The sequence below is a fragment of a genome, unplaced genomic scaffold (assembly GCF_019419815.1).
Source record: "Pyrus x bretschneideri cultivar Hongxiangsu unplaced genomic scaffold, Pyrus_bretschneideri_v1 Contig1, whole genome shotgun sequence".
NCBI lineage: Eukaryota > Viridiplantae > Streptophyta > Magnoliopsida > Rosales > Rosaceae > Pyrus > Pyrus x bretschneideri.
In genome coordinates this window covers 1145719-1157948 of record NW_025999390.1, presented here as the reverse complement: position 1 = coordinate 1157948, position 12230 = coordinate 1145719, and the positions used below count along the sequence as shown (strand labels likewise).

The following is a 12230-nucleotide window of genomic DNA, read 5'->3' as shown; positions in this document are numbered from 1 at the left end:
GCAAATCCGCTTTTTGCTTATGTAGTTTTTTTTTTCTAAAGAAGTACGGTTGTGTAACAACTGAACTGAACCATTTGAAGAGGCGACGTCGTTGCAAGAGGTCCGCACAACAAACAAGTCCATTGTGCTTCTTTCACCAAAAAGGAAAAACAATCCATTCAGCTTCTGAGTGCTCAACGTGATCTGGATGAGTAATGGGGCCAAGCCCGTAATTATATTACATCCTAAAACGAGTCAAGTAGGGTCTTCAAGTAGATTTAACGTCTATTTTTTAAATAGAAGTAGAACCGCCGGTACAAATAAGGTTTTTCAAGTAAGTTTTACATTTATTAGAGAAGTGGTACAAACATAATTTATTAAATATGATCTCCCCTTAACATTTTCTAAAACAAAATCCAACAACATAACTAAGGAAATGGCAATGAGACCAGATCTTTAATCTGTTGATGAAAATTTTTATTGGGAAGTTTAAGAAAACTCAGTCCTTTCTAATGACTGAAATAAACAAATTGAGCAACTTGGTTCTAGATTTTGATAAGTGGTCGGCGATGAGCTCGGCGTACCGACGAAACAGATCATCCATGATATTTTTTTCAAAATGAGATTCGATCATGGACTCAACCACAGCTCTTATGGTCTTGGCCACTCGCTGACCACTGGCTACGACGGTTGTTTCCGCACCACCATCCCAATCAATTTCAAAGGCTTCAAAGCGGTCTATTATAAATGATCCTTCTTTTTCTAACTCCAGCTTCACTTCCTCTTCACTTGGGACATAGTACGGAAGGTTGAAGGAATCAACCTTTTCCTCTTCAATAAGACCCTATACCATTCATATACTAAATGTTACTAGTCAATAAATTAAGCTTGTATTTGTACACGCTAAAATATATATGCTTATGAAATGGTATGTGAGTCACGCACGTATTAAAGAATGTGTCTTGTGTATGTCCAAATAACATTACTCGTGAAAAATAGAGAAAAAGGGTTCTTCATAAAGCAGTCTATAAAACTCCATTCTTAGTAAAAAAAAAAAAAAAAAAAAATGAATATCATTTTAAAAAAGAAGAAAAAAAAAGGTAAACTCAAATGTTATTACCCACTCAACTATTATTTTGCTCAACTTTAACAGTTGATAGGTCAGAAGTTTTCTTCTATGGTTTGATTCTTGAAGTATTGTTCCTAAATAACAAAAAAATAATAATTGTTCATAAAAAAAAGTTAAATTATTAAGAAAATTCTTGTTAGGAGATGAAGAGAATTACTAGGAACTTAAAACTAAATATTGGATATTTTTCTATGTAGGTACCTCTGAAACCATGGTCATTAATGCATGAGCTAGGAGATCCCACTGGTAGCAGCTCTCTGGAGTTGATGGGTCAGAGGATGACCTGCCTGGGATTGACAACACCATCCGTCCTCCACCAATTATTTCTTCAGCCCGGGACTTGAGAAATAACGAAAAATCCTTGTGAAATTGAAATGAATATGCATCCAAAACGCATTGGGGGCTGGTCTTAGAAATCCAAATCTTTCCTTTGTTCAACGCTTTGCCAGCTGCCTGGAGATCCAGGCCATGAGGGACCTGAGAGCGCCAATGAAGACTAGAAGAAGAGTGCACGAAGTGCAAACTCTTGGCTGGAAACAACCTGCCGTAAAACGAGCCCGGCGTGGCGGAGACAAAGAAAGACCCGAGTCCAGCACCATTTTCTTCCTTTAGTTGGTTGTAGAATGCCGGGAGTGACATAAAAATGGTGTTGAAGTCGTTGCTAAAGAGGTCGTTTAGAAACACTCTAAATTCTGTGAATGATGATGAGCTGCTACGTGTGGCACGGATGGCATCAATTATTTCGGAGATGAGAAGGAAGGTGTTTGGTCCAGATGAGCAACCCAAATCGGCTATTCCCATGCTCCCAATTGGTGCCATATTTGAGCACAACAATTTTTGTACAGCTTCATCAACGATTGGCTTTGCGATGGATAATATATTTTCCTACAAAAAATAATTAGATTAATCAAACGAGATCCATGCAATAATAATTAAGAACTACTCGACTAATTTCCTTTGTTATCCTCGCGCGCTGTTGTTAAAATTAGAAATTAATTTGTACCTGAACTTTAGAGTTTTGAGCATAACTAGTCTCGCCGTTCCCTTTGTTCATGTGAAGTATTTGCAGCACCTCCATCTCTGTCTCTCTTCCCTAGTCAGGCCCTTGTCTTCCGCACAGATCGACTCACATAAAACTTATGAAACTTTGAAGTGATGCTGGTGTGATATATAGACCCCGGGAGAGGTTTTTTATTATGTCCGGAATATAAAACGATACGTCATATATTATTATACAAATATAAAGATTTTTATTTTTAATTTTACTTTACTTATTGTATAATGACATATAATATTTTTCTTGTATTCCGGACATATTGAAATTTTTTTCCTATGTCGAACCATGCAGAAACTGCAACCACACACGTCGTGATTATGAGAAGTTTATAACCTAACGTTCAAAAAAAAAAAAAAAAAAAAAAAAAACCCTGAACTAGTACGTACTATATTTTGTGCCATGTGTCACGTGCAAGACCACATATATCCATGCACGCACTATAAGCTTATAACCTAACGTTGGAAAAACCTAAGGCCAAAATACAACAACCAGACAAAACCCTAACTTCGTACATATATACACTTTCAAGCCCCAAATCTTTAACTCTATCTGATTCTGTATGCCTGATTTACCCCTATATTTATCAACATGACGCCGTAGTTCAATAAGTTAATAGCATAAACAACACAAAAAAGCTAATGAGAACCAACTGATCATAATTAGAATTTAGGATATGTTATTGAAGTATAGGGATTTTTTTTTTTAACAAAAAGTTTAGGGAGAGATTGGTTACTCTCACCATCAGTGCCAGGGCATATCCACAACCTCGAGTTGGAATGTCTTATGCATGATACTTAAATGTCTGCTGCCAGCAAATTTACGTATGAATTTACAGATCGCCCACCAACGAGAACTGCAGGCAGCAAGGCTCGAACTTTGATAGGGCGACACATAAGACCAGGACCTTATCAATTGAGCCAACCCTTGTTAGTTATAGGGGATTTCAGGCTCTGGCAAATAGTTAAACTATTCTTCATTTTAGACATATTATTTCTCTCAAGTCTCAACGTATTAAAAAGTATATCAATCAATATTTTAATTTGTGTGCCGAAAAAATGGAACTATAAGCAAAATCCAACCTAACTGGTTGGGACCATCGAATAGTCATGATCTGCGAGCTGTCAGCAAGAGAACTTGACAATCGCAATCGGTGGCCCAACCGAACCCCAGAGCCTAACTATGATTTCATGCAATTGCCATCTTGCGATGCGTGCAGAGTTAGGTTCGACCTGGAATTATTTGATGAGAAAAGGATGACAGATTTCAGAGATTTGGAAAAATTAGGCCGGTGCAAAGCCAAATGGAGCATGTGACCTCAGACTTGAGAGAGTTGGAAATGATAGGCAACTTCAAGTCTTCAAATTTGAGAATCGGGAAACCTTTGCTCAAAATCTATTGGTGGATGATTCTGGCTTACCAAATTAGGAATATCTCTTCTCAATTTGTTACGAGATGATGATGTTGTATGGGATGTTATGTTTCGAGTGAATGTGATGTATATTAATATTTTTTTATACAAAATTATTATGTGAAATTTATACCAGAATACGATCACCTGTATAACTAGCAGTGTGGGTGAAAGCCAATTTTGATACTTCTCTCACTCAACGTGTTGTTCTCCCCTAAATAGAAAACAATTTAACTAGTAGTCCCAAAAGCAGAAGTCTAATGCCCTAGCTACAAGTCACCCCGTATTAGGCCATATTTTATGGTTTTGAAAAAAGTAGGGTTGTGTAACTGAACCATTTGAAGACGAGACGTAGTTGCAAGAGGTCCGGACAGCACACAAGTCGATTGGGCTTCGTTCACCAAACGAAAAAGAAAAGTCTATTGGGCTCTGAGTGCTCAATGTGATCTGAATGAGTAATGGGCCAAGCCCGTAATTAAATCACACTCCAAATGAATCCAAATTCAGATATCTTGTAGCTGCCAAATGATGCCACCGCTTCCAAAATGATACTTTTGACTCATTTTTGTCGCCATAAGCTTCTTGCCACACATTTGGATAGTTTTTCAAGGTCCACTGCATACAGTCGATGCTTCCAATCATGACAGATCCATTGTCCTGGATTTCCGGAGGTACTCATTGGTGTAGAAGGCAAGTCCATTGTCCTGGATTTTCGGAGGTACTCATCGGTGTAGAGAGCTTCGACTGCGAAGCAAAACCTCATCAGGAACTCTAAAACAGTTGATTTCCCCATCCTCGCTATCTCATCCACTTGATCAAGATATTCCATATGCATGCATCGGCAAGGCACCAGTAATTTTTTGCTTAAGAAGAATACCTAAAACATGAAAAGCATTTTTTTTTGCACAAAGTATGGATCATGGTCGAAAATACCAATCATGATTTTGTTGAACAAACTTCGTTGCATTCTAAAACGTCGTCTAAAAAAATGATTAGGGAATATGCTGTCGGGGATAAAATAATCTTACAAAAGATCATTACCTCGCCTTTCCATTTTTCTATCCAAGTTTGCAACACGTTTGGGTTTGGAGATCCGACCCGCAGCTTGCATGAGACGATGAGAATGTGAAGCTCTCTGCCTTCTATGTTAATCATCATCTTCCTCTTCCATTACGAACACTTCATCTCTACCATCCTCGAGATTGAACAATTCTTCCTGTTCTGCAAACAAATTTTTCTCTTGCTTATCGATTTCATATAATCTCTTTAAAGAAAACATTGTAAGAACTCAAGATTTAAAAATGATGAAGAATGATTTTGAGTTAGTTTGAGTTTGGTGTATGAATTAGGATGGATGTAGGGTTGACAAAAAAGAAAGGATAAGGTTGTAGATAATGTCACGTGACACTACGTGATTGGTTGAAAATCTTATTGAAATATATTATAAATGATTTAAAACAAATAGTGACACATGGCGCGACGAGATTGGTGCAAAATCTTATCGGAAATCTATCTACAAAAATAGTACTTTCAGATAATGATACATTAAAAATCATTTCCGAAATTAAAAATAAATTATTTTATAAAAAAAATTAATAATATTTTAATACGAATTGACTAACCATCTCATTTTATAGGGATGAAAATGTACTTAGCCAATTACTGTTTATTGCTATTTATTTGGATGAATTAAATAGATTTTGGAGCAGGGGTTGATTTTACGAGAGGGGTTGATTTTACGAAATCTTTATCTTTTTTTTTTTTATATTTAATTTAGTGGGTTTTGGGTTTACGTTGCTTCCTAAGCTTTCAGTAAAGGTGGAAGGAAGCGAGTGACCAAGTGATCAGAGATTCCCCCACTGCGACTTCGTCGTCGCCTTATCTCTATAAAATCGTCTTTTTGCAAGCGGGGAGGGTGTAGTTCGTGTTAGCTGATTCCTGCAAGGTGGGAGAAAACCCAGAAACGCAAAAACCCAAATCTTATCTCATCGATCAGGTACATGCAAATTTTCGATTTTTTTTTCTTCAGAATTTTGGTTTTTGGTATTTGAAGAAATGGGAAAGATGGGATTTTTGGAATGTGTAGTGACGGAGAGAAGCTGAAACGCGGCCAACAGCGAGATATGGAGGTCGTTTTGGAGAAGAAAGACGCTGCTGAATGGGCTTACAGAGGCGAAGGGGCTGCTAATCTTGTTCTCGCTTACACCGGATCCTCCCCCACTTTTGTATGTTTTACTCTACCCTGAGCTTCAATCCTGCATTTTAATATTTAATTTTATTTTTTAAGGAAAAAAGTTGAAAATTTGTAGTAGTTTGTGAAGGGAGTTGGAATTGGGTAATGATTGTTCTTATTGTCATGCTTGGGAAATTTTGTGTGTTTCTGTATGTAGATAGGATTCTTTTCCATCCAAATCTCGCTCGCTTCTCTCATTTTTCTTTTTGTCTTTCTCTCCTTATAAAGAAATCAAAATAAAATATTGATATGACTCAATTGTGAACGTTCAAATAAGAGGAGACTAAAAAGGAAAGAAAATGGGAGATGAAGAATCAAGGTCCCTAATTTCCATGTGTTGTGTGCACATGAAACGAAATACAATTGTTGATAGGCTCGCTAACAAAATTAGGACAATCTATTCTCAGATTGTTACGAAATAACGATATTATATTTGTGGGGTGTAATATTTTCGAATGATTGTGATGTATATATAACTTTTTTATACAAAATTAGTGTGTTGAATATATACCAAAATACAACTACCTAGTATAACTAGCAACGCGGATGAAAGCCAATTTTGATACTTCTCTCATTCAATGTGTTGTTCTCCGCTAAATAGAAAACAACTTAACTAATGGTCCTAACACCAGAAGTCGAATGCACTAGCCACAAGTCAACTCCGTATTATCCCACATTTATGGTTTCGGTCCTTGTTTTCATGACCCGAACTATTATGCTATTAGCCTTAGCAAAAATTCTGTGGTGCTTCAAAGCATAGAATAATTAATAACCAATAGATTTTAGTTTTTGTGTGATTTGATCAGAGATTTAACGGTTAAAAAATATAAAATATAAAATGCTTTAGAATACCATACAGAATTGGATAGTGCTATCTGCACACCTCTTTTTACTTTCGATACTCTTTTTAATTTTTAACCTTCGAATCAAATACATTGAATAAAATCAAAAGACAAAAATTAGTACAAACTATGCAAATCCGCTTTTTGCTTATGTAGTTTTTTTTTCTAAAGAAGTACGGTTGTGTAACAACTGAACTGAACCATTTGAAGAGGCGACGTCGTTGCAAGAGGTCCGCACAACAAACAAGTCCATTGTGCTTCTTTCACCAAAAAGGAAAAACAATCCATTCAGCTTCTGAGTGCTCAACGTGATCTGGATGAGTAATGGGGCCAAGCCCGTAATTATATTACATCCTAAAACGAGTCAAGTAGGGTCTTCAAGTAGATTTAACGTCTATTTTTTAAATAGAAGTAGAACCGCCGGTACAAATAAGGTTTTTCAAGTAAGTTTTACATTTATTAGAGAAGTGGTACAAACATAATTTATTAAATATGATCTCCCCTTAACATTTTCTAAAACAAAATCCAACAACATAACTAAGGAAATGGCAATGAGACCAGATCTTTAATCTGTTGATGAAAATTTTTATTGGGAAGTTTAAGAAAACTCAGTCCTTTCTAATGACTGAAATAAACAAATTGAGCAACTTGGTTCTAGATTTTGATAAGTGGTCGGCGATGAGCTCGGCGTACCGACGAAACAGATCATCCATGATATTTTTTTCAAAATGAGATTCGATCATGGACTCAACCACAGCTCTTATGGTCTTGGCCACTCGCTGACCACTGGCTACGACGGTTGTTTCCGCACCACCATCCCAATCAATTTCAAAGGCTTCAAAGCGGTCTATTATAAATGATCCTTCTTTTTCTAACTCCAGCTTCACTTCCTCTTCACTTGGGACATAGTACGGAAGGTTGAAGGAATCAACCTTTTCCTCTTCAATAAGACCCTATACCATTCATATACTAAATGTTACTAGTCAATAAATTAAGCTTGTATTTGTACACGCTAAAATATATATGCTTATGAAATGGTATGTGAGTCACGCACGTATTAAAGAATGTGTCTTGTGTATGTCCAAATAACATTACTCGTAAAAAATAGAGAAAAAGGGTTCTTCATAAAGCAGTCTATAAAACTCCATTCTTAGTAAAAAAAAAAAAAAAAAAAATGAATATCATTTTAAAAAAGAAGAAAAAAAAAGGTAAACTCAAATGTTATTACCCACTCAACTATTATTTTGCTCAACTTTAACAGTTGATAGGTCAGAAGTTTTCTTCTATGGTTTGATTCTTGAAGTATTGTTCCTAAATAACAAAAAAATAATAATTGTTCATAAAAAAAAGTTAAATTATTAAGAAAATTCTTGTTAGGAGATGAAGAGAATTACTAGGAACTTAAAACTAAATATTGGATATTTTTCTATGTAGGTACCTCTGAAACCATGGTCATTAATGCATGAGCTAGGAGATCCCACTGGTAGCAGCTCTCTGGAGTTGATGGGTCAGAGGATGACCTGCCTGGGATTGACAACACCATCCGTCCTCCACCAATTATTTCTTCAGCCCGGGACTTGAGAAATAACGAAAAATCCTTGTGAAATTGAAATGAATATGCATCCAAAACGCATTGGGGGCTGGTCTTAGAAATCCAAATCTTTCCTTTGTTCAACGCTTTGCCAGCTGCCTGGAGATCCAGGCCATGAGGGACCTGAGAGCGCCAATGAAGACTAGAAGAAGAGTGCACGAAGTGCAAACTCTTGGCTGGAAACAACCTGCCGTAAAACGAGCCCGGCGTGGCGGAGACAAAGAAAGACCCGAGTCCAGCACCATTTTCTTCCTTTAGTTGGTTGTAGAATGCCGGGAGTGACATAAAAATGGTGTTGAAGTCGTTGCTAAAGAGGTCGTTTAGAAACACTCTAAATTCTGTGAATGATGATGAGCTGCTACGTGTGGCACGGATGGCATCAATTATTTCGGAGATGAGAAGGAAGGTGTTTGGTCCAGATGAGCAACCCAAATCGGCTATTCCCATGCTCCCAATTGGTGCCATATTTGAGCACAACAATTTTTGTACAGCTTCATCAACGATTGGCTTTGCGATGGATAATATATTTTCCTACAAAAAATAATTAGATTAATCAAACGAGATCCATGCAATAATAATTAAGAACTACTCGACTAATATCCTTTGTTATCCTCGCGCGCTGTTGTTAAAATTAGAAATTAATTTGTACCTGAACTTTAGAGTTTTGAGCATAACTAGTCTCGCCGTTCCCTTTGTTCATGTGAAGTATTTGCAGCACCTCCATCTCTGTCTCTCTTCCCTATTCAGGCCCTTGTCTTCCGCACAGATCGACTCACATAAAACTTATGAAACTTTGAAGTGATGCTGGTGTGATATATAGACCCCGGGAGAGGTTTTTTATTATGTCCGGAATATAAAACGATACGTCATATATTATTATACAAATATAAAGATTTTTATTTTTAATTTTACTTTACTTATTGTATAATGACATATAATATTTTTCTTGTATTCCGGACATATTGAAATTTTTTTCCTATGTCGAACCATGCAGAAACTGCAACCACACACGTCGTGATTATGAGAAGTTTATAACCTAACGTTCAAAAAAAAAAAAAAAAAAAAAAAAACCCTGAACTAGTACGTACTATATTTTGTGCCATTTGTCACGTGCAAGACCACATATATCCATGCACGCACTATAAGCTTATAACCTAACGTTGGAAAAACCTAAGGCCAAAATACAACAACCAGACAAAACCCTAACTTCGTACATATATACACTTTCAAGCCCCAAATCTTTAACTCTATCTGATTCTGTATGCCTGATTTACCCCTATATTTATCAACATGACGCCGTAGTTCAATAAGTTAATAGCATAAACAACACAAAAAAGCTAATGAGAACCAACTGATCATAATTAGAATTTAGGATATGTTATTGAAGTATAGGGATTTTTTTTTTTAACAAAAAGTTTAGGGAGAGATTGGTTACTCTCACCATCAGTGCCAGGGCATATCCACAACCTCGAGTTGGAATGTCTTATGCATGATACTTAAATGTCTGCTGCCAGCAAATTTACGTATGAATTTACAGATCGCCCACCAACGAGAACTGCAGGCAGCAAGGCTCGAACTTTGATAGGGCGACACATAAGACCAGGACCTTATCAATTGAGCCAACCCTTGTTAGTTATAGGGGATTTCAGGCTCTGGCAAATAGTTAAACTATTCTTCATTTTAGACATATTATTTCTCTCAAGTCTCAACGTATTAAAAAGTATATCAATCAATATTTTAATTTGTGTGCCGAAAAAATGGAACTATAAGCAAAATCCAACCTAACTGGTTGGGACCATCGAATAGTCATGATCTGCGAGCTGTCAGCAAGAGAACTTGACAATCGCAATCGGTGGCCCAACCGAACCCCAGAGCCTAACTATGATTTCATGCAATTGCCATCTTGCGATGCGTGCAGAGTTAGGTTCGACCTGGAATTATTTGATGAGAAAAGGATGACAGATTTCAGAGATTTGGAAAAATTAGGCCGGTGCAAAGCCAAATGGAGCATGTGACCTCAGACTTGAGAGAGTTGGAAATGATAGGCAACTTCAAGTCTTCAAATTTGAGAATCGGGAAACCTTTGCTCAAAATCTATTGGTGGATGATTCTGGCTTACCAAATTAGGAATATCTCTTCTCAATTTGTTACGAGATGATGATGTTGTATGGGATGTTATGTTTCGAGTGAATGTGATGTATATTAATATTTTTTTATACAAAATTATTATGTGAAATTTATACCAGAATACGATCACCTGTATAACTAGCAGTGTGGGTGAAAGCCAATTTTGATACTTCTCTCACTCAACGTGTTGTTCTCCCCTAAATAGAAAACAATTTAACTAGTAGTCCCAAAAGCAGAAGTCTAATGCCCTAGCTACAAGTCACCCCGTATTAGGCCATATTTTATGGTTTTGAAAAAAGTAGGGTTGTGTAACTGAACCATTTGAAGACGAGACGTAGTTGCAAGAGGTCCGGACAGCACACAAGTCGATTGGGCTTCGTTCACCAAACGAAAAAGAAAAGTCTATTGGGCTCTGAGTGCTCAATGTGATCTGAATGAGTAATGGGCCAAGCCCGTAATTAAATCACACTCCAAATGAATCCAAATTCAGATATCTTGTAGCTGCCAAATGATGCCACCGCTTCCAAAATGATACTTTTGACTCATTTTTTGTCGCCATAAGCTTCTTGCCACACATTTGGATAGTTTTTCAAGGTCCACTGCATACAGTCGATGCTTCCAATCATGACAGATCCATTGTCCTGGATTTCCGGAGGTACTCATTGGTGTAGAAGGCAAGTCCATTGTCCTGGATTTTCGGAGGTACTCATCGGTGTAGAGAGCTTCGACTGCGAAGCAAAACCTCATCAGGAACTCTAAAACAGTTGATTTCCCCATCCTCGCTATCTCATCCACTTGATCAAGATATTCCATATGCATGCATCGGCAAGGCACCAGTAATTTTTTGCTTAAGAAGAATACCTAAAACATGAAAAGCATTTTTTTTTGCACAAAGTATGGATCATGGTCGAAAATACCAATCATGATTTTGTTGAACAAACTTCGTTGCATTCTAAAACGTCGTCTAAAAAAATGATTAGGGAATATGCTGTCGGGGATAAAATAATCTTACAAAAGATCATTACCTCGCCTTTCCATTTTTCTATCCAAGTTTGCAACACGTTTGGGTTTGGAGATCCGACCCGCAGCTTGCATGAGACGATGAGAATGTGAAGCTCTCTGCCTTCTATGTTAATCATCATCTTCCTCTTCCATTACGAACACTTCATCTCTACCATCCTCGAGATTGAACAATTCTTCCTGTTCTGCAAACAAATTTTTCTCTTGCTTATCGATTTCATATAATCTCTTTAAAGAAAACATTGTAAGAACTCAAGATTTAAAAATGATGAAGAATGATTTTGAGTTAGTTTGAGTTTGGTGTATGAATTAGGATGGATGTAGGGTTGACAAAAAAGAAAGGATAAGGTTGTAGATAATGTCACGTGACACTACGTGATTGGTTGAAAATCTTATTGAAATATATTATAAATGATTTAAAACAAATAGTGACACATGGCGCGACGAGATTGGTGCAAAATCTTATCGGAAATCTATCTACAAAAATAGTACTTTCAGATAATGATACATTAAAAATCATTTCCGAAATTAAAAATAAATTATTTTATAAAAAAAATTAATAATATTTTAATACGAATTGACTAACCATCTCATTTTATAGGGATGAAAATGTACTTAGCCAATTACTGTTTATTGCTATTTATTTGGATGAATTAAATAGATTTTGGAGCAGGGGTTGATTTTACGAGAGGGGTTGATTTTACGAAATCTTTATCTTTTTTTTTTTTATATTTAATTTAGTGGGTTTTGGGTTTACGTTGCTTCCTAAGCTTTCAGTAAAGGTGGAAGGAAGCGAGTGACCAAGTGATCAGAGATTCCCCCACTGCGACTTCGTCGTCGCCTT

At 36.6% G+C, this 12230-nt stretch overlaps 2 protein-coding genes across 2 annotated transcripts; both read right to left on the bottom strand.

The window, feature by feature from the left end:
• Window positions 1-305: 305 nt before the first annotated feature.
• Window positions 306-2273, bottom strand: LOC125468265 (probable jasmonic acid carboxyl methyltransferase 2). The gene is made up of 3 exons (XM_048577873.1): window positions 2112-2273; window positions 1310-1993; window positions 306-823 (listed from the first exon to the last, which is right to left on the bottom strand). Exons 1-3 carry the CDS (start codon window positions 2184-2186, stop codon window positions 479-481), a joined length of 1104 nt encoding a protein of 367 aa, XP_048433830.1. The 5' UTR covers window positions 2187-2273; the 3' UTR covers window positions 306-478.
• A 4810-nt stretch (window positions 2274-7083) lies between these two features.
• LOC125474327 (probable jasmonic acid carboxyl methyltransferase 2) lies at window positions 7084-9050 on the bottom strand. Its single transcript, XM_048577863.1, has 3 exons — window positions 8889-9050; window positions 8087-8770; window positions 7084-7601 (listed from the first exon to the last, which is right to left on the bottom strand). The coding sequence occupies exons 1-3, from the start codon at window positions 8961-8963 to the stop codon at window positions 7257-7259; spliced, it is 1104 nt and encodes a 367-aa protein (XP_048433820.1). The 5' UTR covers window positions 8964-9050; the 3' UTR covers window positions 7084-7256.
• Window positions 9051-12230: the final 3180 nt, after the last annotated feature.